General features: G+C 48.9%; 9 protein-coding genes across 9 annotated transcripts; 6 read left to right on the plus strand and 3 right to left on the minus strand.

Annotated features, from left to right (window-relative positions):
* Positions 1-3,622: 3,622 nt before the first annotated feature.
* On the minus strand, positions 3,623-4,865 carry BO80DRAFT_469880 (uncharacterized protein). Its single transcript, XM_025723048.1, has 4 exons — positions 4,267-4,865; positions 4,119-4,218; positions 3,851-4,065; positions 3,623-3,800 (listed from the first exon to the last, which is right to left on the minus strand). Exons 1-4 carry the CDS (start codon positions 4,858-4,860, stop codon positions 3,684-3,686), a joined length of 1,026 nt encoding a protein of 341 aa, XP_025569159.1. The 5' UTR covers positions 4,861-4,865; the 3' UTR covers positions 3,623-3,683.
* A 215-nt stretch (positions 4,866-5,080) lies between these two features.
* Positions 5,081-8,657, plus strand: BO80DRAFT_420270 (uncharacterized protein). The gene is made up of 3 exons (XM_025718336.1): positions 5,081-5,580; positions 5,636-5,934; positions 5,990-8,657. Exons 1-3 carry the CDS (start codon positions 5,163-5,165, stop codon positions 8,438-8,440), a joined length of 3,168 nt encoding a protein of 1,055 aa, XP_025569160.1. The 5' UTR covers positions 5,081-5,162; the 3' UTR covers positions 8,441-8,657.
* A 1,125-nt stretch (positions 8,658-9,782) lies between these two features.
* Positions 9,783-12,968, minus strand: BO80DRAFT_506578 (DUF3435 domain-containing protein). The gene is made up of 4 exons (XM_025724554.1): positions 12,341-12,968; positions 11,629-12,270; positions 11,175-11,551; positions 9,783-11,110 (listed from the first exon to the last, which is right to left on the minus strand). Exons 1-4 carry the CDS (start codon positions 12,694-12,696, stop codon positions 10,164-10,166), a joined length of 2,322 nt encoding a protein of 773 aa, XP_025569161.1. The 5' UTR covers positions 12,697-12,968; the 3' UTR covers positions 9,783-10,163.
* A 3,175-nt stretch (positions 12,969-16,143) lies between these two features.
* BO80DRAFT_450750 (uncharacterized protein) lies at positions 16,144-16,845 on the plus strand (the record flags this gene model as incomplete). The annotated part of the gene is made up of 3 exons (XM_025721837.1): positions 16,144-16,193; positions 16,289-16,349; positions 16,417-16,845. 3 exons carry the CDS (start codon positions 16,144-16,146, stop codon positions 16,843-16,845), a joined length of 540 nt encoding a protein of 179 aa, XP_025569162.1.
* A 580-nt stretch (positions 16,846-17,425) lies between these two features.
* On the minus strand, positions 17,426-19,206 carry BO80DRAFT_469883 (cytochrome P450; the record flags this gene model as incomplete). The annotated part of the gene is made up of 5 exons (XM_025723049.1): positions 17,426-17,699; positions 17,755-18,252; positions 18,310-18,452; positions 18,500-18,880; positions 18,943-19,206. The coding sequence occupies 5 exons, from the start codon at positions 19,204-19,206 to the stop codon at positions 17,426-17,428; spliced, it is 1,560 nt and encodes a 519-aa protein (XP_025569163.1).
* A 476-nt stretch (positions 19,207-19,682) lies between these two features.
* BO80DRAFT_420279 (asparagine synthetase B family protein) lies at positions 19,683-21,950 on the plus strand (the record flags this gene model as incomplete). The annotated part of the gene is made up of 5 exons (XM_025718337.1): positions 19,683-19,893; positions 19,943-20,406; positions 20,457-20,540; positions 20,592-21,048; positions 21,100-21,950. Exons 1-5 carry the CDS (start codon positions 19,728-19,730, stop codon positions 21,948-21,950), a joined length of 2,022 nt encoding a protein of 673 aa, XP_025569164.1. The 5' UTR covers positions 19,683-19,727.
* A 60-nt stretch (positions 21,951-22,010) lies between these two features.
* BO80DRAFT_420282 (cytochrome P450) lies at positions 22,011-23,885 on the plus strand. The gene is made up of 4 exons (XM_025718338.1): positions 22,011-22,983; positions 23,027-23,447; positions 23,505-23,606; positions 23,657-23,885. Exons 1-4 carry the CDS (start codon positions 22,075-22,077, stop codon positions 23,839-23,841), a joined length of 1,617 nt encoding a protein of 538 aa, XP_025569165.1. The 5' UTR covers positions 22,011-22,074; the 3' UTR covers positions 23,842-23,885.
* Positions 23,886-24,074: 189 nt separating this feature from the next.
* On the plus strand, positions 24,075-25,953 carry BO80DRAFT_420285 (MDR family MFS transporter). Its single transcript, XM_025718339.1, has 2 exons — positions 24,075-24,575; positions 24,629-25,953. Exons 1-2 carry the CDS (start codon positions 24,104-24,106, stop codon positions 25,816-25,818), a joined length of 1,662 nt encoding a protein of 553 aa, XP_025569166.1. The 5' UTR covers positions 24,075-24,103; the 3' UTR covers positions 25,819-25,953.
* A 105-nt stretch (positions 25,954-26,058) lies between these two features.
* Positions 26,059-26,906, plus strand: BO80DRAFT_489230 (UbiA family prenyltransferase; the record flags this gene model as incomplete). The annotated part of the gene is made up of 2 exons (XM_025723601.1): positions 26,059-26,127; positions 26,176-26,906. Coding segments are annotated over 2 exons (797 nt in total), but the record flags the coding sequence as incomplete, so codon positions are not given.
* Positions 26,907-26,945: the final 39 nt, after the last annotated feature.

Raw genomic sequence — 26,945 nt, forward strand, 5'->3', positions numbered from 1 at the left:
ATCCGATCATGCAGCTGCTGCTCAAGCATCGTGGGGACAAGCTACCAGTTCCTGAAGAGGTGGTCAAGGCGGCGGCAGCGAATGAGGAGCAAGGATATCCGATCATGCAGCTGCTGCTCGGGCATCGTGGGGACAAGCTACCAGTTCCTGAAGAGGTGGTCAAGGCGGCGGTGGCAGAGCAATGGAAGCAGCCTACATAGTTATGTGGCAGCAAATTTTTTTTAAAATCATGTCATCTATCTCCCATATTTTCTAACCTCTTTGCAAAAGAAGGGCCTGGGATGGCAAGGGTTTATCTACGGTTGTCGTTGGTTACGAAGAATTGTCCAGGGCTTTCCGGGTGATTGCGTAAAATTTTGTCAGTTTGCCACTTAACATTATGTGTCCGGATATTACGGGACTGTGTTTCACTAGCATGACATCACGTTGCTGCGGTGTCGTTTGATTTCCGGGCAGCGCTATACCATACGTAATCGGACAACGAAGCGGCGCGACAACGAGCCGCCGCTCTACCTACCAAATATGTAACGATCAATCAAAATCAAAGCAATTCAGCATTATATAGATGAATATATATGATTAAAATAAAAATTGACTTTATGTAGATATTCAACTAATTATAAATTTTTTTATTATAATTACTGTAGTATAATAGCGAGTAATAAATATTTTCTATTATCTGCTTATCTTAATATCAAAAACTGCAGTATACACCTTTTTCATGGCAAACTGACCGTAACTAAAGACTTTACAGGTAAGTACTAGTCTTCTATCTTAATAAATTTTCTTACTATGTTTAAGTAGCTTCAATTCTGACTGAATTTAGTAAGATTGAATATTGTATATCTTCGAGATATACGGCGGTGAGGGTCACCGACGGCTCGTTGTTATTATGTAATCTATTGCGGCAAGGATGCTTAGATTGCCGGGTCCGTGACTAGAATACCTGTCATTACCGTACAGTAATCAATACATCAAGATTGTCGGTTAACACCATTCTATACTTAGATTAGCTTGGTTTCATCTCAGGGTTGCTGAACCAATCAAAAAGAGTAAGTAGTGACACCGGTATCCGGACGCACTGTAGTGAAAGTCTGATATGTCAGTCGAGATAGTGAGACTCTCTGGTGATAAGAGCAGACTAGAATCAAGAAGGGCTGCTGACAGGCTCAGGAAAACAATGAGCAGAGCCAGGTTGGTTGTATTACTCATGCTGCAGGATTGTGGTTGATAGAAATGTGTCGATAGAGGCGCCACGAGCGAGGGAACGTGGGGAGCATGTCAGGAACAGGTGGCCCACGTTTCTTGGGTCTCCCTTAGTCATCCGAACATCTGGGCTGACACTCGGCTCGGGGCTGACATCGAATCCGGGTGGTGGATGACTCGTTGAGACCGAAGAAAGATCGACGATCTTCCGAACGCTCAAATCATGCTGCGTTCACTTGCTTTTCAACTTTACCAAGGTAGGATTGACTCTGCAATTTATCTTGATGCTTTGTTTCAAGCACACCAGAATGGCAACAACCAACCTACGACCAAGGCGTTTTGGGATGTTGTTTTGAAGATGCTCCTGGCAGAGAGGAAGGTCTATATCGTTCTGGATGCATTGGATGAATGAAAAACAAGGAATGATGTTGTCGAGTGGATCAAGGAGGTGGTTTCTAGACCAGAGTTAGTCCATGTCCAGCTGCTTTTTACCGGACGACCTGAATCCGAGTTTTTTCGCCATATTCCCTCTTTAATAGGAGGTCAAAACTGCCTACCACTTGATAAGCATGCTGTCAACACCGATATCCGGTCGTGGGTTACAGCACAACTTTCTCAACGGCGTGATTTTACAGAGAAGTCCTTGTCTCAAAATCTCCTTGGAGAGATCCAGAAGAAGGTTGGCAACGGAGCCGACGGGATGTGAGATGATACCGCTTCAATCAGTATTCTGTTGACATGCTGACTCTCTGCTTAGGTTCAGGTGGGCGTTCTGTCAATTGGACAGCCTAGCTCGATGTCGTCACGAGGCAGCTATAGAGGAGGCTCTCGTTTCTTTACCGCGGAACTTAAAAGAGACATACCAGCGTATGATCAAGAGTATACCGATAGAGCATAAAAACGACGCAATACGTCTCCTACAGTTCCTAGTACACTCCAAGAGACCTCTCAAGCTGGCTGAGGCTAAAAAGTAATAGCAACGCAGACCGAAAACGAGTCGCAGGGGTTCAACATCAAGCGTCGATTGTTTTCCGACACTGATTTTCTGGAATACTGCCCTGGTTTAGTGACAGTCGTTCACGGCACTGATGGAGAATTACATCTTGCCCACTTTTCCGTCAAGGAGTTCCTTCTCGAAGTTAATGACTTCGGAAATACGACCGCCAGCATTTCTATTACGAGGACGTGCTTAACTTATCTTACTGACATCAACGAAAGCGACAAAGGGATTCGTTGGGATTTTCCGCTGGCGAGATATGCAGCAGAAACCTGGACAGGCCATGCTGCGTTGGCTCAGGCTTCCGAAGATATAGTTCGAGCGACAGTCACGTTCCTCGAAAATGAAACGACATTCCAACGATGGGCTCGTTTGTATCAGGCTGATAAGAGATGGAGCAGCGACCCTGGTCCTCCGCAAGGTTCTAGGCTCTACTATACTTGCTTCAATGGGCTCGTAGCACCCGCAAGAGAACTCATTCGAAAAGGAGCTGATATCAATGCACAGGGCGGCTACTACGGTAATTCTCTCCAGGCCGCCTCGGCGAACGGCCATCAAGAAATAGTCAAACTTCTCTTGGACAAAGGAGCGGATGTTACCGCGGATGGCGGTGAAGTTGCCAACTCGAGCGATTATCCATCGTAGAGGGCTGACATAACTGCCTATCTTCCAAATATGTCGCATTCCCCCTGTGGTCCATGCACCGCAGCTTTTGGACAATAATCAGGCTGGCTACCACCGTTCTTGACACAGACGCGTCTCATACAGGTGTTACTAATCCAATGTTGGGCCATGCTGGCGTTTTCACCTGTTACCATTTTCGATCTATTGTCATGGCCAACCTCTGGGTGGAGCTCCTGCAAATTATTGATAGCCCCCAGGTTTTGATCCGCTTTCTTTGTCCGTACCCATTGACTATTTAATATGACTCGGAAACGGTCACGTTCTCCCTCCCTTCTCCCCCGTGATGGTCTCCCCAACTCTGGCAGTTCTACGGCCATAGCAAAGTAGCTAGCTTTGTACAGTAAAGAAGCATTGGATTTTTTTCTGACCAACCGCCCCGAGAATACTTCGAAGGTGTACAGTACTGTTCTCTTATTTTCTAATCTCTTTGGAAAAGGAGGGTCCGGGATACGTAAAGCCTATATACCTTTGCTGCCTACAATAAGTATTGTTCCGTAATTTCTTGACTATTCGGTATGTAATCACCGCTAGTTTGCCACTCATTTTTGGTCTAGATGTTTCCATGTCAATGGACAAGCCATGGATTGCTATCTTACATGTTACGTGTTATTACAGTACACTGTTCTGTCTCCGCAAATCATTCTTTCAACTAGTTCCAAGCTAGGACTAGCGTGGGTTCACACTGGGGTTCTTGAAACAATCAAAGAGTAAAAGTAGTGACACCGGTATCCGGAAGCCCTGTAGAAAGTATTTACCCTCTCTTAGGTACAGGAGCATCTCTAGCCACATATGTGCTCTATGTTTCCGCATCCGAAGGAGGTGTGTACGAGTAAAAGGTGCGTGCAGATATCAAGGCAAACCATGCAATACCAATTAGGTCACTAGGAGACCAACGGACTTCCGACAGAAGATGCTGCTTGAAAGCAATGAGCAGCTTTCAAAATCCATAAGGGTACAACAAACCTTTTTCAAGTCTTCAAACGAGCCAGCTGACGTCGTCGCCGAGAGGAATTCAATAGCAGCTGGGCACTTCTGCCAGCGATCAAGATTGTCAATCCCAACCGCCCCGTCATCCTTGGCATATTTCTGCATAAGCTGCATCATTACTCGCGCTATAGGCGCTAAATCGTCTGCTTGGACCCTTCCTGGTGGTCGAACAGTCCAACAATCGATCCGTGCTAAGGTCTTCGGTTATAATTGTTTTTGTGGTGGGATCTAGCAATGGAGTTACCAATTTGAATCTCCCCTTCGAGGCTCATTAGTATGCTGGAACAATCCAGTGACGTATGCTGGAGATTCTGGGAGACAAGATATGACAGTCCATCAATAAACTGGGAACAGTTAGCAGTCACATATATCAACATGAGACTGGATATGACCTGAGATAGAATGGCAGCCAGCTGCTGCTGGTTTGGAAAGGCTTTGCAGGCGACGACATGATCTAGCGTGAGTGGATGGAACTTGCTGACGGTATACAGGGAATCAGGGGTGCGGAAGCACTGCCAAACAGAGTCCACATTTCCATGCCGCGTGGACCGGAGGGTTTTGAGGATTCTGTCAGTGTCTTTGCGGGAATACTGGCGAATCGCCCAGACTGCACGGCGACCAGAGCATCGGACACATACAGCAACAGTGCCTGCCAAGTCACATTCATAAAATTTCTTGAAAGTGTCCCATGGAGGCTCGTCCCGTATAACTAGATCGGAACCCACATTGTTCCCCGACAACCTAGTGGCCTCCGGAAGAGCCAAGCCTCGTGGTTGGCCTCGGATGATCTTACGACTTGGCTCCGCAGGCGAGGAAACAGTAGGCCTTTTGGCCAGACGCACGCTGGATGGTATGGTCTCTTTGGGCTTGTATCTGGGCACAGGTAGTGAGGGCACCGTAGCTACAGTATCAGGGGGAGGTTGTTCAAGCAGAGGAACCTTATCCGCGATGAACTGGGTGGCCCGCTTGCCATCAACGGGGCCCATAGTGGTCTTTGAAGTTATCAAGTCCGAATGGTGGAATTTACAAAAATGAAAACAATGAACGCGACCGAGGGGCGCAATTTAAGTTAGCCTGGGCTAGGGTTGCTGCTGGAGTTTGAGGGCGCTGCGGGGAGCTTGCGTTCAGGTTGAAGCAACTGTGGTAGCACCGCAGTGCTACTGGAGTATTACCGCAGTGCTACTGGAGTATTACCGCAGTGGACGGCGCATAAGAAATATATACATTCCGTCATAATACCAACTTCCCTGCTATCGCTCTTGATACCTGTTTCATTTCTACCACTGCAATGCAGCGGGCTCTATTTACGGAGGAAGAGGTCCGGCTGGCAACGGAGCGGCGCTCGAAATACCTAGGAACAGCCAAGGTTAGCATCTATCAAATCCATTTCGATCCTCCATTGCCCCGGGAGCTCGACCCCAAAAACGTAGATCGGCTCTGTGAAATCTTCCGCAAAAACCAATGTCGCCGCCTAGATGTCGACAATCACGTCCCGGCGATCGTGTCTCGGCAAGACCTCGCTGACGCGTTGCGGAAGGCAAATATTCCGCAGCCAAGTCTGCTGACTAATGACCCACGACAATGTCCCCGACTGGGGTTTGGGGTGGGGCAATTACGGGCCCTCCATGGCCGTCATCGTGTGCAAGCCGGAGCTACCGTGCTTCCTCCTACCGATCGTTGGTGGACGGTTGACCTCTATGAGGACGGTGTGTATTGTACGTTTCATTTTTCCGTTCTCTAAAGGGCTGACTGTCATCGTAGATATTGGTGAAGAACTAAGGACCTCTCTGGTAGAGGAATATGCAAATCAAAAGAAACCGACCGACGGGGAAATATATCGTAAGATCCGGCAGTACGAGGGTGAGGATAACGAAGCTTTCCGGGAGCGGTGGTTTGTCCGGCTGTCATCCAGCAATCAAGATCGCTTGGATCAGTTAGACAATAAAAGAAACCGTCGTGTTCGGCGGGCCTTCGATCGGTTACTGCCAATTCCCGGGCTCTGGCCACATGGGATGAGGATCAGCGTGCTCCACCGATTGATTGCTACAGGTTGCGTTGAAGTGGGTCTCTAATCCCACCTTCCACCCCGCTAATCAAGTTCTCACCGCTCTGTAGGAGATCCTAAACTATCTCAACCATGTCAGAGACTTCTGGTCCTCCTTAGTTGCTTCGGATCCTGTTTCGATGAAGAAGATTGATCTGGATACTGTTGACGCCTTGCAGTTGTTGGCACCAGGGAAATCCCGGGCCGATGCCAAAAAGGCATGTGGGCTGATCCTTAGTGGCCAGGCATTTGCAGAATTTAGCGAAGAAGAACGAAGGATTATATGGAGCCGAATGAAAGACTTTGACGGGCTGATTCCGTCCCTGTACACCTTTTTTGAGGACTTCAAGTATCTGGAAAGTTGTGCGCAATGCGTGAAGCGCCTTTTTGGGCCATCAAGTGAATCTGTTTGGGCAACTATGAGGTCAATGTTTGTGCCGCCCTTAGATGAAGAGGTACAAGAGTGTCTGATCCAGACTTCCGAGTCCACTTTCCGGCGTCAACGTGCAACCGACGTGGAGCGTCTTGATATGGGATATTTACAGGTATGGTTATATGCAATGCGACATTATCCCTTGATGCCCCCGGACGCGAAGAATGATGATGACCTACTGGCCAAGCCAGCGCGTGCCAAAGCTGATGAGAGAGCGATCTACGAGATGGCCGAACTGGCTCGCCGGCTTGGATTCAAGTCTCCGGAAATTGATACATTAATAGACAGTTCCCCAGACCATCAGATTGCACGGGCGGCTCTGCTGCAAGCCAGAAAACCCAATAAGTTCCGATACGACGCCGGGCAGTTCGATGTCTTGGTCAACCGAATTGTCGACTGCTTCGCGGTGGCGGTATCTTACCAGCCTGACATAGTACATGATACTCTTGCAGACAGTATCATGAAGCCCCGGGCTCGCTGTGGGATGCCCCAAACCCGAACCCATAAGCAAGATGGCCCTTTGCTTTTCCTTGACCGCTTGCAGGTTGAGGATGCTGGAATCTCCGACACCATCACTAGCTTTTTTGTCCGCCGCTGTGTCTATATCGCCTTCTTCGGGAAACCTGCACAACCTGGGCCTGCTGAAAACGACCCGGCTGAAGGGTCTCCCGGAGGCCATCCCGGGTCACCATTGTTCGTCGAAGAGGACGCTCTGTCAGGGGATCATGAATCAGCTCCGCAAGCGGCATCGCCAGAGACGCCCCCTCGACAAGAACGAGAAGAGCCACGGCGGCAGCGGATCCGACAAAATAGGGAACATCGCCCTCTGCGTTATCTGCAGACGTCGAGGGTTGTGAAAACAGGTCGTGGTGTTCGAACACGACGACGACGAGCGCGGAAAGCCCAGCTGTCACGCCCAATAGATGACCAAGAGCCCTTGGATTCGGAGTGGCAGAACGCGGACCCCTCAGATCAGGTCATGTCAGATCACGAACATTTATCCCAGGAACTTTCTGATGCAGTATCAGAAGGGGAGTCAAGTAGCATTGATTCGCGGATGGCGTTCACATTGCATTCCATTCATGATCCTGATACTCCGGAAGAAACGGATACTCATAGTCGCTGCACGAGACTTTCCGCTGGAACTATTCGACCTGAGCAGGATTTGAAAGACATACCAACACCCGAGGCCCAGTATCAAAACAATGACTTTGAAAACCAGGTGGGGATCGATCGCCCATTACTGACACAGTCAACGGAACTGGAAGACGACGAATATTCCGAAGTTCACATCGCTGGCAGACAACAGGTATTGGACGAGTACCTTGATCAACTGATGAGGGCCCAGGAAGAACAGGAGCGACTGGAAGAAGAAATAGAACGCGAGCGGCTCGAGGAAGAGCTTGGTCTTTCTAACCAGGAGCGTCCAATTTCGGAAATGCCATTTAGAGCTCACGAAAGGCAGGTCTCGTCACCGAGGATCCCCGCGAACGAGCCACCGAAGGAGACGCATAATGAGGGGCCAGGCTCAATACGGGAACCCATTGCAGAACCTACTCGAAAGTCATCGCCTGTTTCTGATCATGCAGATCTACCTGAGCTCATAGTGGAGAATCCCGAAATTGCAGCGCCGGCTATCCGGGACAACACCAATAACCCCCGTACTCGAAGTCCTCCAGAATATGATCAGCCCGCTGGGCAGACCCCAGTATTACCAGATCTTGTTGAGATATCCTTTTGGACCTTTGAGCGAGAGGAGTGGAGGCAGTCCGACCGGCTCCGAGTGAATCCTTCCGATCCATCACCGGTGGAACGAGTTGCGCGGAAGTATTCATGGAAGAGCTATTCGCTGTATGATAAAAACCTTCAGAGCCTCAGCCCCGCACAATGTTATCGCGCAGCCACTGCTGACGACAGCAATACCATATTCCTGATCTCTGAGCCTGAGGAGCAGAGGCTCGCAGCGGAAGGCCGACTCAACAAGGACAGGCAGCTTCTATCCTTGGTCTCTCGAGTCCTGAATCGAGCGGAAACCGAGCCGAAGTCTCCTAATAAACGTCACCGTCCTATGTCGCTCGGAAGAACATAAGAGCGTTTTTAGGAGTGGTTCAGAAATATGTAGCTCTACCTATGACGTTTGCATACTTGTGAGCTGCATTGCTTCGAGAAGAACGTCTTAGAGTAGCTATAATTACGAGAAAATCCTTCTGTGTTGTTGAGCCACATATATCGATCACTTTATGAGGTGTTTTTTGAGCAGGAACTCATGACATTATGTTGATAGGTGAAAGATCATAGGCTATTCTAGGACACGGAAGTGATAGATCAAAAAGAGCTTTCCATAATGAAATGGCTCCTGAGAAAACCCTCTTGTGAGGAAAATAGCCATGTGAGGATCTATTCAAAACTAGAATTTATATAAGATGTAGACAGTCATGTGGAACACCTCTTTAAAACCCAAGCCTTCTAGAAACGTCACCTTATAGCCATTACGATCATAAGACATTGCGCATAGAAGGTTACAGCATGTATGGCTGCTGCATTCGTCCTGGATATTAAACGGAGGAAACCCCTCCAGAAAGACCACCGATCTTGTTCCTAACTAGTCGGTCTATTTTTCACCTGTGGCGCTTGCGGTCAGACGAAGCTAGGACTGGTAAATGAGAATCGCGGTCAAAGCTAGGGCTGCGGTCTTTTCTTTCCCCTCCTATTGCCCAGTCTTCTATCATAACTGGCCAACGCGGTTTTATCAGAATCAAAACCAGGTCGGCCAATGAAGCAGGACCTGCGGGTCTCTGCTTGCGGGCAGAGTGTTGCGAATGTCCATTCGTTACGATGTGCTGCGCCGCAGTCGGCCCTCCCAAGTACCAGAAGTAGATTGTGATTGGTCTCATTACCTGAAAAGGTGGGTCATCACTGCGTACTTCCCGCAGGGGCCCTCTTAAGTGTTCCTCCGATTTGTACCGCTGCGGGTCCGGCGAACTTTCCTACAGATAGCCATGGTGGATGTCGGTCTGCCAGAAGGTGAGAGCCAAACCCATAAAGGCGCGAGACAGATTGGTGAACCTCCATCTTTCTTATAATTAACCGGTCGGCGCAAAAGTCGCGCAGGGAGGGTGATGAAGGGTGATAAGGGATGGGCTGGTGTGACGACATTGGGTGATACTGTACCCGACAATGCTGAGGCTCAGAAGAGCAATGTCAATAACGCCGACAACTGCACAAGTGGGTAGAGTCGGGATCTCATGTAATAATGATCAAAGCTGCCTCGTTGCACGTAAAAGGTTTATTCCAACCTGAGCTGTCAAGCTTGCGGGCTTTTCAAGGGCAGGCCTGCTGTAAGCTGAGGATGTGGTGCTCCGCAGAAGTCCTCGGGCCTAAAAAATCCGGACAGAACTCTAGTCTAAGGCTGCATGTAGTGCACACCGGATCAACAGTCAGCATTAATACATTCACAAATCGCGGATCTATCTATGAAACACATATAACTCCAGAAGGATTTGATCGAAGATTCTGGCAATCACATAACAACTTTCTTGAAACTCGGGGCTTTCTAGCTAGGAAACGGCAAACGCCCCATCGAGAGGACACGCTTCAATTTGTCCTTGACATGGGCCGGAAGTTATTCAATCGTCACTAATGGCCACAAGAGAAACAAATACATTCTGTTGCCGGGGCTCTAAATGATCGCGACAAGGTAAGCTCCCATGAAACAGTCACCGACCCAACCATAGCTCCACTAGTTGTGTTCAAAGAGATAAAAATGTAAATGACGGAAGGGCTTCCAAGATTGGAAAAGTAGTACCCTACGGTCATGTTCGAAGGCCATGGACATCCCCAGCATGCCTCCGCAAGTGCATCTCGTGCAGGATGGACAGATCACAAGAGTTACATTTCCGATCCATCAAATGCGATGTTCTGAAATGCCTCTTCACTCCATTATAGTCAGAGTATGCTTTGGGGCATTGGAAGCATGCGAATGTTTGCTCTGCATTCGGGATATGTTTCTTGCCGGAGGTACGTTCTTTCTCCCACGACGTAGTCGGCGGCGTATCAGTCTTTATCTTTCGAGCTGGCGGAGAGGGAACTACATCATTGTCGGACGGCGCAGAGCGCTTCGGTCGTCCCCTAAGTGGCCCACCCTCCTGGAAGCCGCAATATTGCACTCCAGCTGCAACGGCTTTATTACGCCGTGTCCACTCATCTTCCAATGAATCGGTGGTGGGCCAAGTAAAGAACGTCTCCACGAGAAGAATCTGTTCTGATGGCATCGCAAACTCTTTGCGTAATACCTCGCGCGCGGGCTCATCACTGACAGCTCCACCCGTCAGTTGTCTTTCAATGTCAATTACCGCCTGTTTTCGACTGAAATCACGGCGTATTTCCTTCCGCCGTTTATCCTGCAGACGTCGGCGCAGATTGTGGACTTGACGCTTCTGGTCCTCCAGCATCGCCCGCAATGTTGGGTCATGAGGCCGGTCACCGCACTGGGTCTCTAACTCGAATTGCCAGCGCATGGCCGATTGCAATTCTGGGTCTTTCTCCACTGATGCCCGGTCAGCGTCACTCAGGTATCGTGGTCGCCTCCGATCAATCCAACGGCTCATCCGGGTCACAGCCTTTGAGAACTCTTCATCAGGATTGAGGCCGCACATGATCTCTTGTAAGCCAGTATGTCGACGGGGACGATAATGCTTAATAAACGTGCTGCTAGTAGCGTGGTTCATGATCACATTGCGTTGTGCGTCACTGACGAAACCTGGACAAAAATCTTAGTCTGCCCGCCATATAAAGGAGAATTATGGCGTTTGTAGTTCACTTACCACTCTTGTCAAGTAAATCACCTCCTCCGTACCGGAATTGGTGAGAGAAAAAATGATTAAGGAAGCCGTGTATCTCACTGGATGTCCTGAGCTGGGCGTCGAGTGTGCTTCCACTCATGGGCGTCTCCCACAAAATACAGGGCTGACCATCGATCACTTCGACTTTTGGGAAGACATAGTAATTATCCATATCTTTTTTCAAGGGGAGTGGCATTTCCTGTCGGCCGCCCTCAATAAGCAGTCGCCGGAGGTCTTCCATCGAGGTCAAGTGAGGCGCTTCAAACGCATGGATGTAAAATAATATAGTCAGAAGCAGGACATGTGGGCTGAAGACGAGTGATACGCCGTAGACGATTTCAGGTAGCGTGAACGTGTTGCTGAGTAATCAGTCAGTCCAATTGTAGCAGACAAGCCATGAGATGGGTAGCTGTGTACGACACCGGGTGCCACCTACAGCTTCGACATGCCCAGAACGCTTTTCACAAACTCGGGCTCGAATTCTATCGTCGTCACCGGAGGTCCTCCGTGCGGATCCTGCTGGAGCGATAATTGTAGATGCTTGAACTGAAGATCAAGAATTGCGTGTTTCCGGTTGATGGTAAATAGTCCAATAGTGTTGTACAAACACAGAATAATCCGCTGAAACCCCAAGTGGAATCGCTTTTCCCGAGTTGAAAGGATTGTCTCGTTGAATGGGACCATATCTTCAATGTACACTGGGACATTTGCCCGCGGTTGTTTGTCAAGGCCACGTTTATCGACCAAGTATCTCATGCCCTGTCCATTTTCGTCAGAGCAATCCTTGGGAGACGATAGGGGGATCGAGAAACAAACCGTACGAACAGCCTCACCCATCTCTTTGCTCATCTCATGTTTAGTAACCCGTATGTAGTATATTCGAAAGTACTTCCAATCTGCATCAAGGGCGCTGGCCTTTGTATAGCCTTTCTGACGGCGACCATCGGGACTGTACTCCAGCTTTAAACACCAGTTCAGAAATCGATGCACCTCATTTGGAGACGCTTCACGCAGTGCATCTTCCGCATCCCCCCACTTTAAATCGGCGGACGGCTCCATCGCTTTGACTTGGCAGAACCTGAGATGAGGCATGTCGGTCAGTCGATGGTAACTCGCTGTAAGCTTTCAACGATATGCTGGTCGCTTACCAAGCCCAACGCTCTTTCAGTCGAAGTTTCAGCTTCTTCGTGTTGTTAGATCGGCCGTAATCCTCCGGCACCTGGGCCAGGTCCTCATCCGTGTCATCGTCTGGGACTTGATATCGGGCCCGGTGGACACTTTCCACATTCGGCGAGTCTGCCTGTGACGATTGTATTCCAGTGCTTGGACTTGACTTCTTCCGAGTGATCTTCCGAGCTGCTGGAGGAGAACACTCTGGCTCGGTGAGATCCGTCTCAGAGTCGGGCTCGAACGGTCTATCATTGTCGGTATCGATGGGAGAGGTGCAAGAGGATTCGCTTGTGATTCCGTGGTTGCTGACTATGGGCCTCCTCCGACGATGCATGGCCAGAATATTTCGCCGGTCGTGCGAAGGAACTGCCACGGAGCTCGAGACGTTCTAGTGCACGACTGAATAGAAGGTAGCACGAGGGATGATCGGAGGGAGAGCTCTGGAATGGTGGTTGAGTCGAAATGAGGAGTGTTGGACGAAGGATGGCTAAGAAGTAGATATTTATAGCCATGGCGGCCGGGTGCTGGCCAGAGCGCAGCTGGCGGGATGCTGAAGGAGGCCATTTTCAGCCCCCCCCTCCCCCTACTAGGGGTCCAGAGAGCGATGGTGAAGCGAATGATGAGCCCTCAGGAAACCAACGACGTAAGCGCGCACGGAATAGCAGCCTGAGGCAGGAGCGGTGAGTGATGTGGTGCGTGGTCGAAAGAGGCGGGAGCGTGGCGGAGGGATGTTGCTGAAAGGCGGCCATTTTTGGCGTCATCTACCGCCGAAAAAGGCAGCGGAATAGCAAACCGCAATTCTTTAAAAGTAATATTTTTATATAACCACACTACTTAGTTCTAAATATAAGAATATATTAATAAATTACTGCTAATACTAAATAGTATTTTATAAAATTTATTTATTTTATTAATTCTATTCCTATTATTTAATATTTTTTTAAGCCTATTCTAAATTCTATCTAGAAGGAGAGATCTAGATATTTAACTAAGTAAATAATATAGCTACTCTAACTATTTTTAGAAACTATACTACTAATAAGTAGCTACTTAAGAAAATTTTTATTAAAATTAATATATAATTATAATATTATATATTAAAGTTTGCGCTTAATAAGTTTAAATTTATTTATTTTAAGAATTCTTATATTTTTAATCTTAATTTAAATAAACTAGATAAACTGCCAGAGGTTATTAATATCTAGAAATATTATAAAAAAAAAACTATAATTATCTATCTATTATAGTCTCTATTAATCTATTAATTACTATTTAATCTTTAGAATTAGTCTAATATCTCAGTATCTAGTTTAATAAGACTTTTTTATTTAATATTTACCAGACTAAGGCTGTTATTAAAGCTAGTAAAAGTCTTAAAGTTTTTTAAAATATTATAAACTTTATATAAGATATTTTAGTTATTTTTATATATAAGATCTATTACATGATAGTTATCTTATAATTATTATATAAAATTACTATATAATACAGCCCTATTAGCTAATAAATCTCTACTAAGTAATAGACTTATATAAAAATAGAGTTTACTAAGATCTAGAGATATACAGCTATCTTAATTAATAAAATTTTTAAAAATATAATTATAACTATACTTAATATTAAACTTTACCTACTATCTATAAGATAACTTATATAGTAAATAATTAAAAAAATTATTTTATATATCTAGATAGGGCTAAAGATTATCTAATCTTAAGATTTAAAATATTAATATTATAAAAAGATATTCATACTTAAAAATATAAATCTATTTAAAATCTTTAAATAGATAAAGAATATAATTCTTACCTCTACTACTCTATAATAAAAAAAAATATAGAAAGTCTATAATATATTCATACTAGCCCTTTAAAAGCTATATATTTAAAGTAATATCTAATTCTATAAAACTATACTTATTAATTATAACTAATTTTACTATACTAATACTATTATTTTATATATAGATAGCAGTAACTACCATAAAAGTATAAAAGTTTTTATAATTAATTTTTATATTAGATAAGTCTAGAGAGTATATCTAAGTACTAAAATAGATTTAATCATATATATAGCTGAATTAAAGAATATTAAAATAACTTTTATTCTTATAAAAAGTACCCTATTAAAATATAATTTTAATAAGGTCTATATTTTCACTGATAATTAAATTATAATTTAAATAGTAAAGATTTCTAGTTATCTATCTAGGCAGCTATATATAAAAATTATCTATAATAAATTTAAAATTTTATAAAATATAGATTTTACAATCTATTAGATTCTTATCTATATAAAAATTAAAGAAAATAAGATTGTAGACTCTAAGGTAAAATAAACAGCGGAATATAAAACTAAACTAAAAAAATAAATAATTTATTTTATATTTATTATTAAAAAGACCGTTCGTAGCAGATTCTAGAAAAAATAAATTAAATAATAAAAAATAAAATATACAGCAGTACTAATACAGAGATTAATTAAAATTCTTTTTAAAAAAAAAATATTAATATTTTATAAGAATATTTTTAAGATATACATGTCTATAATTATATAGATATATATATATAAGATTAGTCTGGCACACTTTCTATATAAAATTAAAATATAAGAAAGTAACTAATATAATTATAAAAAGAAATCTTAAATCTTTAAATATATACTTCTAGTATGCTCTTACTTTATAAAATTATATAATTAAATATTAGATAAGATTACTACACAAGAGTCTATTTTAAAAAATAAAATTACTAATTATAATTCTATTATATTAGATCTATAAGTAATCCACTACATTACTAAATTTATACTATAAATAAGTTTACTTAGATAGTTTAGTCAGGTTAAACTTAATTTTAATCCTAATTCTAACCTAGGCCAGGAACACGTAGGCCTTAGGACTATAGAAATAAATATTAAAGATATTAGATAGAAGGATTAAATATATTTTATTTAAATTAATAAGGAAGGCTACGTATACTAAAAAGAATATACATATTAGAAATAAGAAAATAAATAAAAAATAAAGAGAATAATAATTTATAAATAGTTAACTAGATAACTAGCTAGTCAGCTACAACATTTATTTATAATTATTTTTATATAACTTTACTTTATTTTTATTATATCTAGTTTAGTTATATTAAGCTATAGTGATAACCTTCCTATGTTATGATGTACATTATTTTATATATTTACTACGAGTTTAAGGGATTTAACAGTGTTTAAAACTATATTTCTACTTCAAATAGTGAAGCACCTGCATAGCTAGCATCTTACTTAGCAGGCTTAATCAGGTATAAGAATATGAATTGAATTGAATTGAATCCGCAAGGCTTCTGTAATAAATTAGTGCCTATTGGCTTGCTTAATTCTAAGGTAGATCATACTAAGACATCCTACTCCACCGGTTCATATGGTAAAATCTCGATCTAACTTGATAGAAATGGCCGTCTTCAACTCTTTCAAAATGTCACTGATCCTTCTAGGGTATCTACGATATCTAAAGTATTCAGAAATTGATCATTTGAAAAAGTAAGATAAAAGTAGGGGACCCACTGGAAGGATATAGCCGGTAAATAGGCGATTAAACTTGGGCGCCCCATCGACCCGTAATTAGGGCTTGCAGCCTGAACCGATCTCCACATGGTAATTCAACATTCAGCCAAGAGGGCCACTGAGATCCCTAGTCCCTGCTACACGTGAGTTTTTTGAGCATCACCAGCCATCTCAGATCAGCCTCATGCCAGTACGATTCTTGGGATCCCAAACAAAATTTGCCATGGCATCAATCACCCCCATACACGCGCAAGCTATCACGCAAAAGCCACCGTAAGAGCCGTTCTGGTTGTAAGAACTGGAAGCGGCGCAGGATCAAGGTTGGTTCCTTTCCGTTGGCAGCCAATGATACTGACAGAACTGTCTAGTGCGACGAAACCAAGCCGCATTGCGGCAATTGCATTCGACACGCAATTGATTGCGATTTCAGTTCCCCATCACAAGATTCTTCCGGATCGTCGGCCGAAGGGAGTCCAATGGGCCTATCCACGGATAGGCTGGATGGCGGCTATACCTATATCTCGTCGACATCCTCCCATTTCAAGCCGCCTACGCGCGCGCACATGCTCGATCCTCGACCACGTTACCTCCGCCATCGCGGGATCAACCATCTCAAGACCTCGCACAACAACAATTCCAATTCACCGCCACAGATATGGCTTTATTCCACCACTTATTGACCTCCATAGAACTCACGGGCTGGAGCCCTCGCGCGCAACAGGAGCTCTGTCGCCCAGGCTTTGCCCATCACTTTGTTCTCCGTCTGCTTCTGGCCTTTGCCGGGTTCCATATCGTACAAACACCAGACCTCGCCAACAGCCCATACATGGGGCTGCACACGGGACTTTTATACCGAGGCAGACCGCCATTTGGATATCGCGGTGCGCGAGATCAGCACGCTGGTGCCGCAAATCAACCCCAATAATTCCGCCGCTCTGTATACATCAGCCATCTTCCTCTTCCTCACCTTACGCGCCAAAGGCCCGCAACCGGGTGAATTCTTCGCTTTTCGGGACGATGGAGCCCCTAACCATCTTACTCTATTTTTAAGAATCCAGTCGATCTTCGAGTTCTATCACAATGACATCCATCCTAGTGTATTTGCGATCCACGGTGGTGAGGAACGGAGAGAAGAAAGTCTTAGCCCAGATCTCAATACACAGAGTCACTTCGAACCTCCACTACAAGCAGCCCACTACGCTGACTATCTGGTCGCGTTTCGTGACTTATTCTCAACTCTCATCCCCACCACCAACCCCCGCGCATTAAGTTATTATCAATCCTTGGATCAGCTACATTTCAGCCTGGACACGGTTCTGGGGCCATCTAGCTCGCAAGAAACAAAGGATTCTCTCTTCCCTTTAGTCTTTGCATGGCTGTATAGACTCCCCGATGCGGTAATCCATGACCTGCAACGACGAGAGCCTGTCGCTCTCATCCTCTTCGCTATACCAAAAAAAAATTCTTATTCTGCTAAGCAGTCGATAATACATTCAAAGCTATCCCTAGGTCCGTCGACGGAACATAAACCGAATGCTCGGATCCACTTTATTCAAAATCCCATCCAACCCGTTCAACACCGACGTCTCCTTGGGGGGATCCTTCAACTTGAACTCATAATTCCGCAGGATACGCGCCACCACGACCTTGGCCTCGTGGATGGCAAAGAATCGCCCAGGACAGGCCTGGGAGCCGTAGCCAAAGACCAGATGATCCGGGCCGGAAGTGACGGCTTGGAACTTTTGTTCATTGCCGGGGAGGGAGCGGAGTTTGTGGTATCTAATCCACGACTCTGGTCAGTACACCATCGAGACAATGATCGGAGACAACGTACCGAAGCCCATCAAACTCCGTCGGATTCTCCAAACTCGACTGATCAAAGTGAATGAAATGCGTATCCAGACCACACATCGTACCAGGGGGCAACACATCCCCGGTCGCAATCTTCAACGGCTTCGTAACCTTGCGAATCGTCCCCACCAGCATAAACTTATTAAACCGTTGCGCTTCCCGAATAAACGAGTCCAGCTTGGCCAATTTCGCCACATTCGCCCTCGTCATCGACACCTCGCCCACCGCCAATGCCTCCTCCCTCAACTCCTCGATATACTCCGGCCGAATGCACAAATCATACAAGATATGAAACACCGTCACGGCGGTCGTGAACAGCGCCGCTCGACCGGTGCCAATCTGCGCACTGACCTGATACTCCAGCGAACGACCTTTATTATCGGGGGACCCGTCAATCACGAGTTGAATGAGGTCGGGGGGGGGCTTGAATTTCGGATCTTTGAGATTCTCCAGCCGTTCCTCGAGGATAGGGCGGATGAGTCTGTCGGTCAGTAACCTCCTACCATATACCTCAATATCAAGGGCATCATCAACTCACTCCGCTGCCTTGGCCTTGTGTTTCCGAATCGCCCTCAACTGCGGCATCGACCACGCCACAAACGGCCTCCACAACCAATGAATCTCCCACAACTTTGGCACCGCCGAAAAGGCTCCCCCGGTGCAGTTCTGAATCACTTGCAGCTATACTCCATTAGCCCCCACCTCACCCCCAAGGGAATAAAACTCACCCACTCCGGGTCAGCAGACAACTTCTCCCCCACAAACACCCTCTGCGAGATCTTAATAATCATGCGCACGATGCGCGGGAACAGGACCATCTCCGTCCACTCCTCGCATGGGCCAATCTCCTCCAAGATCGCGGTGAGGGCGCGATCCTGCACGATCTCATACACCTGGTCCAAGAGACGGCCGACATCGCGCCGGATGAGTGTCGCGGTGGCTTTTTCGTGGCCCGTGATGCCGGTGAAGTCGCCGAGGAAGAAATCGTACGAGCCTTGTTGGAAGCTGAGGGTCGCTTCGGGGTTGTCGCGGATGTCGGAGACGCATTGGGGTGGGAGGATGATGATTTCGTTGGGGAAGTGCTGGATTTTGTAGGGGCGGTTGGGGTACTATTTTATACTCTTGTGTTAGGGGGTGGGTATATGGTTTGTGGGTGGGATAGGGGATGTACTAAGGCGGATCCACGAGCTAAGACTTCCCGGTAGGTTTCACCGGGTCGTAGCTCTACCAATGGGGCATTGAAGGTGGGGGTTTGCAGGAGGGTCTTGAGTGACTTGGGGACGAAGTGGGAGGGTCGTTTGACGTAGGTTTTGAGAAAGTCGAGGTAGAGAACATAAAGCCCCCCGAGGACGATGGAGGAGATAAGAATTGGAATGGGCCGTTTGGCTGCCTCGTGGGCCAGCGAGTACATGGTGTTGGCCACGAGCATAGACATGTTGAATTGCTTAGCCCTGATGCATCGTTGCTTGGAGATGGTTGGGAAGATAAATGTGTAAGTCCGACAGGCTGACATCCCGATTCGGAGAATTCCTGATACATGGTCATGTGCATGAAGTATACAGACGTCTGAAACAAGTCAAGTCGAGGTTGGTTCGGACATTTCCCAGAGGGTCAGCCTGTCTGAGGTGAGAGTTTAGGGCTTGTCACCGGGAATTGCCTCTTCGGGTAACCGACTCCCTCCCTTGGGGCCAGGTTATCCCAATATCTATCGGGAATGAATATTTATTCATTTCTTTACTCTTACCATTGTTAGCAATGAAATGTTGGTGGACATGCATAGACACTAACTCGTCTAACGCGACCGGGGAAATTCTTAGTCTTGTAGATTGTAATCGCCATAAATAGATAGCTGTAACAGCCGCAGTCAAATTTCTACCATCACTGCTTCTCTTTCCTGCTCGTTTCTTTATTCTCCAAGTTAAGGTGATTATTGTTTAACGATATTCGCCGTACACCATGTGCGGTCTAACTGCTCTTCTATCCCTCCAGCCACCTGTCCCCCAGAGTAATGGCCACTCAACTCCTCCAATCACTCCAGAAGAAATCAACAACAGCCTCGAAATCATCAAGCACCGCGGCCCCGACGCGCGCGGGCAATGGATCAGTCCGGACGGTCAAGTTGGTAAGTCTTCCCCCACACCTTATCTATCGAGCAACAACCTAAGTCACAGGCCTCGGCCACGTCCGCCTCTCGATCATCGACCTCAGTCCCTCCGGCACCCAACCCTTCCACAACACCCACGCCACCAACGACGTCCACGCCATCGTCAACGGCGAACTCTACGACTACGAGCGTCTCCGCGCCCAATTCGCCCCGGAATACCCCTTCCAAAGCCACAGTGACTGCGAACTAGTCCTGGCACTATACCAGCACTACGGGGTGTCCTTCCTCTCGCATCTCCGCGGCGAATTCGCCCTTGTGCTGTGGGATGCCAAGCGAAAGTTACTTATCGCGGCGCGCGATCGATATGGCATCAAGTCGTTGTATTATACGGTGCATCAGGGCCGGTTGCTGGTCGCGACGGAGATGAAGTCGTTTTTGGCGTATGGGTGGACGCCCGAGTGGGATGTGCGGACGTTGAGGGAGAATGGGTGGCGGTTTGATGAGCGGTGTTATTTTCGGGGGGTGCATAAGGTGAGTAGACTGATTGATGGTGTTGTGGGGGATGGATGCTCATGGGTTAGGTGCTTCCCGGGCATTATCTGGTCTGTCGGGAGTTTGGGGCCGTCGAGCAGAAGCCGTATTGGGATCTAGAATATCCGGACAAGGTGGGTGTCTATCGATTTGGTGGGAATTTCACTGCTGACCATGTGTATTAGCGCATTGTTGAGACCCGATCGGAGGAGGAGATGATCCTCGGGGTTCGCGAGCGCATCTTGGAAGCCGTCCGACTGCGACTGCGCGCGGATGTGCCCGTAGGGATCTATCTGAGTGGCGGGCTGGACTCGTCTGCATTGGCGGGGGTGGCTGCCCATCTGATCAAGGAAGAGCATGTCCAAGTAGGCACGGATAATAGTGGGGATATTGCGCGATTGCAATGCTTCTGCGTCCAATTTGATAAGGATAGCGGAGCGGATGAATCGGACATTGCGCAGCGCACAGCGGACTGGCTGGGCGTGGAATTGACCTGTGTCCATCTAGACGAGGCTGCGATTGCGGCCAAATTCGAGGATACCGCCTGGCACAGTGAAGCCCCCAACCCGGATGCGAATGGCATCGGCAAATTGGCGCTTTCCGAGGCCGTCCATGCGAAGGGATTGAAGGTGGTGCTCACGGGTATGACCATTCCTTTACTTTGAAAGCTCCGTCCAATCTAATGCGATACAGGGGAAGGCGCAGACGAGCACTTTGCGGGATACACGCTCTTCGCCGCCGATGCGTTGAGTGAGGCGGATTCCTCGTGGCCTTTAGGGCTGATGCCCGAGTCCGAGCGGGAGGAGGCCTGGAGCCAGGAATGCATCAAATCGGATATTTTCCAGCTAGGCGCACTCCCTCAGAATGTACCATCATCGACCAAGCGGGTGTTGAACAACGCTCGGCTGCCCCCGTCGCTGTGTACGCACACGCCCCTCCCGTTTGCGCCGTGGACCGACAGCTATGCGACCAGTGACCCCCAGACCGTACTGGCCGAGAGCTTCAACGGGCGGGCATATCATAACATGGCAACCAAGTGGCATCCGCTCCACAGCTCCCAGTACATCTGGACCAAGTCCGTGTTTCCCAACATCATGCTGCGCTATCTAGGCGACAACGTGGACATGGTAAACCACGTCGAGAGTCGCACTCCATACCTTGACCACCATGTCACCGAGTATGCCAATGCCCTGCCACCCAGTCTGAAGATGAAATACGACCCGGAGACAAAGAAGCTCCGCGAGAAACATATCCTGCGGGAGGCAATGAAACCATTCATCACGGAGGAAATTTACCACCGGGCTAAGCACCCCTACATGGGCCCCGTGCGGTATGCGGCTGACGGACCCCTCCATCGGGTGATTCAGCGGCTGGTGACCAAAGAGAATGTGGAGCAGCTGGGATTTGTGGATTGGGCCACAGCCGAGGGATTGGCGGACAAGGCATTCGTGCAGCACGACCACTCGGCGTTTCGGAATGTGCTGAGCTTGGCTCAGTTTATTGTCATCGGCAGAGGATTTGGGGCTAAAAAGGCGGGGCTGTAATTGCCACATCGAGCAACTTCCGATAGACTAATCCAGGAATCTCACCTTAAAGGTTATAAAGACTTAGGCTATAAGAGCTATAAAGACGCATTACACGAGATACTGCTATAGACATCACCGTAACATGTCTGCCCCTCACTTGGCAGCCTTTGCGGCTGGGGTCCTCTCCTATGGCCTCTACTTTCACCGTGGAGAACATCACCTCCGAATCACTCTCTACATTCAGATCCTGGCCGCCACGCTACTGTCTGTAGCAGTCTTCCTTCAATGCCAATCACATCTAGACTTTCTCACAGCTTTAACCCAAGCCGCCCGCACCGAGGGCATCTTTCTCGCCGGTTTCTACGCCACCACGTTCTTCTACCGTCTCTTCCTCCACCCCCTCAACGCATTCCCCGGTCCTTTCGGCTGTAAGATCACCAGTCTCTTCCTCCCCTTCATCTACCGACACAGCGATGGATTCCGACAGCTACAGGCATTACACGATCAGCACGGCCCCTTTGTCCGGCTCCGACCAGACTATCTCTCGATCGCACATCCCAAAGCCGTGAATGCGATCTATGGCCCAGGCTCCAAATGTACCAAAGCCGCCTGGTACGACCTGACCCATCCCATGGTCTCTCTGCAGACCTTGCGCAACAAGAAAGCTCATGACGAGCGACGCCGCGTGTGGAGTGTCGCGTTTGGCGACAAGGCCCTGCGCGGGTACGAGCAGCGATTACGCGGATACCGCAATGAATTGATGGCACACTTCAGTGCCCAGGCAGCTGCTAGCCAACCCGTCAATGTCACCAAGTGGTTCAATCTGTATAACTTTGACTTTATGGGCGACCTCGCGTTTGGCAAGTCGTTCAATATGCTCGAAACTAGTCAGGACCACTGGGCGATCCAGTTGCTGAAGGAGGCGATGATGCCCCTCGGGTTTGCCTTTCCCACGTGGTTCTTTCGACTGCTCATGTCCTTGCCCGTGGTGTCAAGGGATTGGTGGCGGCTCATTGACTTTTGTGCGCAGCGGATGGATGAACGAATGAAGGTAGGTTCTATGGATCGGTTACCTTCGCATACTGACCGGTTAGACGCCCGTGGAGATTCCAGATATCACGTCCGCGCTGGTCGCGCCGCTAAAAGGCCAGCCGCCTACCCAGCAACAACGACAGATGCTACGAGGCGATGCGCAATTGATTGTGGTAGCGGGCAGCGACACGACGGCCACCACCCTCTCCGCGGTTGTCTACCAACTGGCCCAACATCCCGACCAGGTGCAGCGACTCCGCGAGGAACTCGCCCCGTACATGACCGATCCGTCCGGAGAGGTCTTGCATGAGAAGATCGCCCATCTCCCCCATCTCAACGCCATCATCAACGAGACCCTCCGTCTCCACCCGCCGGTTGCAGCATCGCTGCAACGCAAAACTCCCCCGGAAGGCATCACCATCGATGGAGTCTACATCCCGGGCAATATGACGGTGATGTGTCCCCAGAACGTGTTGGGGCGGAGTAAGTCTGGGCCTCCTCAACTTCATCAAAAATAGGGCTAATGCAGGGCTGCCTCAGGCCACGACGCTTATGAGCGCCCGACCGAATTCCTCCCCGAGCGCTGGTATTTGCACCCGGACCTGGTCAGGGAGAAGACTGCCTTTGCTCCGTTTTCTGCCGGTATGCTGATCGATTCATACCACTTAATGAGGATGATGCTGATAATGTAGGCCCCTATGGATGTATTGGCAAGCCGCTGGCGCTGCTGAACGTTCGCACCACGCTAGCCCGACTGGTCACGACGTTCGACTTTGAGTATGCTCCAGGCGAGGATGGGATCGGATTCGAGGGCAAGGCCAAAGATAGCTTCACGATGGGGTACGGGGACTTGGAGATTTTGTTCCGCCAGCGATGATGAGGAGCTCGGGGTTAAGGGTGATCCATCATTAGTGTAATTAGTGTCTGCAGCCCAATGTAGCAATTCCCGAGGCCAGTTGGCCCGCGTTTGCCCTAACACTCCCGCCGACGGATTTAAGGTAACAGGCTGACAAGCCGCCCGGAATTAAAGCTAGATGCTGACAGGGGCTCCCCGGTCGATCATCGGCCTGAGATTGAAATACCTGGGCCAGTACCTCATATCCTCCTGATGGACTAAAATTTTTGGAGCTCTCGTCACCATGTCCATGATGGAAAAATCCCCCAGCCACGACGACGGCGTCGCCTCGCCCAGCCCTAGTTCCGACCCAACCATCACTCCGGCCACCCCCGACCCCCAATATCCCAGTCCCTTGCGACTGGCCATTATCGTCTTTGCCCTCTTCCTGGCCATCTTCCTCACCGCCCTCGATCAGACCATCATCGGAACCGCCATTCCCAAAATTACCGACCAGTTTCATAGTGTCGACGATGTCGGGTGGTATGGCAGTGCCTACTTTCTGACGAGTACCGCCCTGCAGCCGGCGTATGGTCGCATGTACATGCTGTTTGATGTGAAATGGTCCTTTCTGGTGGCCATTTTCATCTTTGAATTGGGTTCCTTGATCTGTGCCGTGGCGCCGAACAGCGCGACCCTCATCGGAGGTAGGGCTGTGGCGGGCACGGGCGTGGGTGGGATTTTCTCGGGGGCGCTGGTGATTCTATCGCTGACTGGTATGCACAATGCCTCCTCCAGGGTGGAGAGAGAGAATGCTGACCATTGGAAGTTCCGCTGAAAAAGCGCCCGACCGTCTTTGGCCTGTTTGGCCTGGTCTGGGGTCTGGCCTCGGTGGTCGGTCCCTTGCTGGGCGGTGCGTTTACGGATGGCCCCAGTTGGCGCTGGTGTTTCTACATCAATCTCCCCATCGGTGCGGTGTCCGTCGCGGTGATCATCGTCATCCTGCATCTGCCCAAGACGGCCCCGACCGGACAATCCTTCCTGCAGCGCCTCGTCAACCTCGATTTGCTCGGGGTGGGCTTCCTGCTCCCCACCGTGGTCTGTCTCCTGCTGGCGCTACAATGGGGGGGGACGACCTACGCCTGGAACAACTCACGGATCATCGGCCTGTTTATCGGCTTCGGGCTGATCCTGATCTGCTTCGTGGGCTCGCAGATCTGGCTCGGCGACAAGGCCACGCTGCCCCCGCGGATCATGAAGATGCGCACGACCATCTCCCTCAGCTGCTTCTCGCTCGGCTTCGGCGGGGCCTACTACCTCCTGATGTATTACCTCCCCATCTACTTCCAGAGCGTGCGGAACGTCTCGGCCGTGCACTCGGGCATCGACATCCTCCCCATCCTGATCGCGCAGTCCATCTTCTCCGTGGCCATCGGGGCCGGCGTCAGTGCCGTGGGCTACTACACGCCCTTCTTGATCGGCAGCACCGCCATCTTCTGCATCGGGGCAGGTCTCCTCACCCTCTACACGACGGACATCCCCACCGGCAAGTGGATCGGCTATCAGATTCTGACGGGGGCCGGCGTGGGGGCGGGATTCCAGATCCCCATGACGGCCATCCAGACCATCCTCGACCAGGCCGATATCCCGATCGGATCGGCGGCGGTGATCTTCTTCCAGAGTCTGGGCGGAGCGGTTTTCATCTCCGTGGGCGAGTCGGTGTTCGAGAACCGTCTGGCCAAGGAAATTGCCAAGAATGCTCCGCAGGTCTCGCCCAGTTTGATCCTGGATGCGGGGGCCACGGCGTTCCGGACGGCGTTGGCCGAGGCGGGGCAGCTGGATGCGTTGGATGCCGTGTTGGATGCGTATATGGTTGGACTGCGGGATGTGTTTCGGGTGACGTTGGCGTTGATTCTCTTTGCGTTTGTGTCGTCGTTGCCGCTGGAGTGGAAGAGCGTGAAGCATGTGGCGGAGGCCAAGGCGACGACTCCGACTTCGGAAGGAGATGAAGCTGCGTAGGGTCATAAACTAATCCATCCATCTATCTTCGCTAGCATCGGGACTTTCCAGAATAGGCTGGCTGTGCTGAGGCTGTGATCATGTCTACTTTCATATACTTGAGTCAAAGGATCAATCCAACCAACTACCAAATGTAGAAATTCCCGCCAGATGCTTCAACGGAAGCCGTCGTACCATATATATGCACATCCACTCTGTCCAGTTCACCATACCTCTAACCAGTCCCAGCGAACCAGAGACAGTATGACTGTATCAACCGAAAAGGTGGCCACCACCACCACCACCATTCCCGATAAACGCATCCCCTCAGTAAGCCTATCCCCACCACCATCAACCCTAACACTGACCACCATCCAGCTCCTCAACCCCCTCCACCTCCTCAAAACCCTCTACCTCTTCACCGAAAGCGACTTCCTCACCTTCGTCATCCCCAACACCCTCTTCGGAATCTTCTCCGCCCTCCGCGGCGCCCCCCTCACCCCCACCCCCATCCCCCCCTTGACCCTCCTGCACCGCCTCCCCTTGATCCTCCTCTGGAACTGGCTCAACCTATTGATCTTCGACCTCGCCAACCAACGCCACCCCACCTCCCTCCTCGAAGACACCATCAACAAACCCTGGCGCCCTCTGCCCTCCGGCCTCATCACCATCCCCCAAACCCGGCGTCTCCTCCTCCTCGCCCTCCCCCTCATCCTCCTCCTCAACTTCACCCTCCTCGGCCCCTGGCAAGAAACATGTCTCCTCTACATCCTCACCTGGATCTACAACGACCTCGGCGCAGGCGACCACGACGGCCCCATCATCCGAAACCTAGTGATCGCGTGCGCCTTCTCCCAATACAATAAAGGGTCCCTCCGCATGGCGACCCTCGCCCCCTCATACCCCGTCCCAATCACCACCTGGTCCTGGCTAGCCATTACCTCCGCCGTCATCGGCACAACCATGCACGTCCAAGATCTGAAAGATCAAGACGGCGATCGGGCCAAGAATCGCCAGACCGCGCCGTTGGTGTGGGGGGATAGTGTGGCGCGGTGGACCATTGCCGTGCCTGTGGGTGTGTGGTCGCTCGTGTGTCCGTGGTTTTGGGGACTGGGGGGGTGGGGGTATCTTTTGCCGGTTGGGGTGGG

The sequence above is a fragment of the Aspergillus ibericus genome (assembly GCF_003184845.1).
Source record: "Aspergillus ibericus CBS 121593 unplaced genomic scaffold BO80scaffold_99, whole genome shotgun sequence".
Taxonomy (NCBI): Eukaryota; Fungi; Ascomycota; class Eurotiomycetes; order Eurotiales; family Aspergillaceae; genus Aspergillus; species Aspergillus ibericus.